Source organism: Nycticebus coucang, chromosome 16, assembly GCF_027406575.1.
Source record: "Nycticebus coucang isolate mNycCou1 chromosome 16, mNycCou1.pri, whole genome shotgun sequence".
NCBI lineage: Eukaryota > Metazoa > Chordata > Mammalia > Primates > Lorisidae > Nycticebus > Nycticebus coucang.
In genome coordinates, this window is record NC_069795.1 from 96187342 (window position 1) to 96189168 (window position 1827).

Consider the following 1827-nt stretch of genomic DNA (forward strand, 5'->3'; position numbering starts at 1 on the left):
ATCTTGAAATGTAAATTCTGAGAGGGTAGGACCTTGTCATACTTTTCTTCATATTTGTAACTCATGCTTGAAACCATACTTCCAGAGAGAATAAATGACAGTGGATTTATTCTCCAACTCAGTATGGTTCGACTTATGATTTTTTGACTTTTGTGAGAATAATAGGAAAGAAAATTTAGATTTAGGGTAGTTTTAACTTCCAGTGTGTTTATTGGGGCTCAATCCCATCATAAATTGAGTGACACCTGTATTAGATTTTCATGTGCTTGTGAAAAGTTTAGAAATGTTAATTACACACCTAGTCTGATTAAAAGTAATTCACTCCATGCTGGTTCTGAGGACATTCTGTGTGACTGAGTTATCAGGTTTTCTGATCTCACAGATGCTTGGAATATTATTCCCCCACCAAAATGATCATTTGATTTATGTGTAAGTGTTTCATTTAACACATGCAGAAGCAAAAGCACAGAGAGAGGATACATCTAGCCTCACATACAGCTGACTGGCATACAGAGGATTCAAACCAAGGCTTCCCAATAGATAAGAATACGCTCTTCTAACCCATTAGCTCTCAAACTTAGAAAATGTTATGCCCATTGAATGCTTGGAAATAAATGGAGATTTTTGTTTGTTTGTCACTACTTCGGCATTAGGTTGCTACTGACATCTGATACGTGAGGACCAGGGATGCTTCTCAACATCTCAGAATGCACTAAATAGCCCTAACCACAAGGAATAATACAGTCCACACTGGTAACAGTGCCAAGGCTCAAAAACCCTATTTTAAACAACATCCCCTCCCTGATATGATATCAAAGAAATTAGAAGACAATTTGTCAAGACATGGAAATTTGTGTTTTGGGGGAATAGGACGCTTGAGCAGAAAATCGCAGCTCTATCCTTAAAGCAGGAGACACGGAAGTGCAGCACATCGTGGTGGGTACAGGCTGAAGGCAGACCCAGGGTGTGGCAGCTCTGGGGAGTTTTTGTCTCACTTCCTCATGAGTCTAGAGCACTGTGTGATAATAGTTATCATAACTAGACAGACAGTAATAGTTGGCCTCGTCCTCAGTCTGCAGATCAGAGATGGTCAGGGAGGCCGAGTTGGAGGAGCTGTGGATGGAGCCTGAGAACCGATCTGGAACCCCAGAGGGTCTTTGGTTATCTCTATAGATCACAGTGGTGGGGGTGCCGCCCGGGCGCTGCTGGTTCCAGTGCACATAATTGCCCCCAATGTTGCCGCTGCTGCGGGTGCAGGAGATGGTGACCTTCTGCCCTGGAGACCCTGACACAGACTGAGGCTGCGTAAACACAACCTGGATCCAAGACCCTGCGAGGAAAGAGCAGCACAGGGATCAGTGAGGGCTGTCCGCACATTGTTCCCCGGGAGGAGGGCTAGGCTGTCATCCCAGATGGCCCCCTCCCTGCATTCCCTGAAGGAAGCCACCTGTGCAGTGAGCAAACAGAGTGAAGAGGATTAGAGCCCAGGCCATGGTGGAGACAACCTGTCCTAGGCGTTGCTTCCGGAGCCTCGCAGAACTGAGTCCACCAATTCTTATATGTCACCCTGATCCTCAGAGTGGGAGATCTCCATGCAAATCTTCCCCTTCCTGGAGGCTGCATAAGCTCCTCCTTCAAATTTGCAACGTTAGCCTTGGCTGCAGTTGGGGAGAGACTGTAGGAGTGTGCGTGTTGGGGGCGGGGGAGGACTTTCACGCCCTTGAAAGCGCGGGAGCACAAGCTGGGGTTGGGTAAACAGCCCAGGCCCTGGGGAGCGCCAAGCAAGTGCCTAGAATACAGCGCCCTCTGGTGGTCAGAGAAGACAAG

At 47.1% G+C, this 1827-nt stretch overlaps 1 gene segment (V, D, J or C); it reads right to left on the minus strand.

Moving 5' to 3' along the window:
• Positions 1–1007: 1007 nt before the first annotated feature.
• LOC128567505 (immunoglobulin lambda variable 6-57-like) lies at positions 1008–1527 on the minus strand. The segment is given in 2 exon segments: positions 1008–1330; positions 1448–1527. Coding segments are annotated over 2 exon segments (369 nt in total).
• Between the last annotated feature and the right edge of the window lie 300 nt (positions 1528–1827).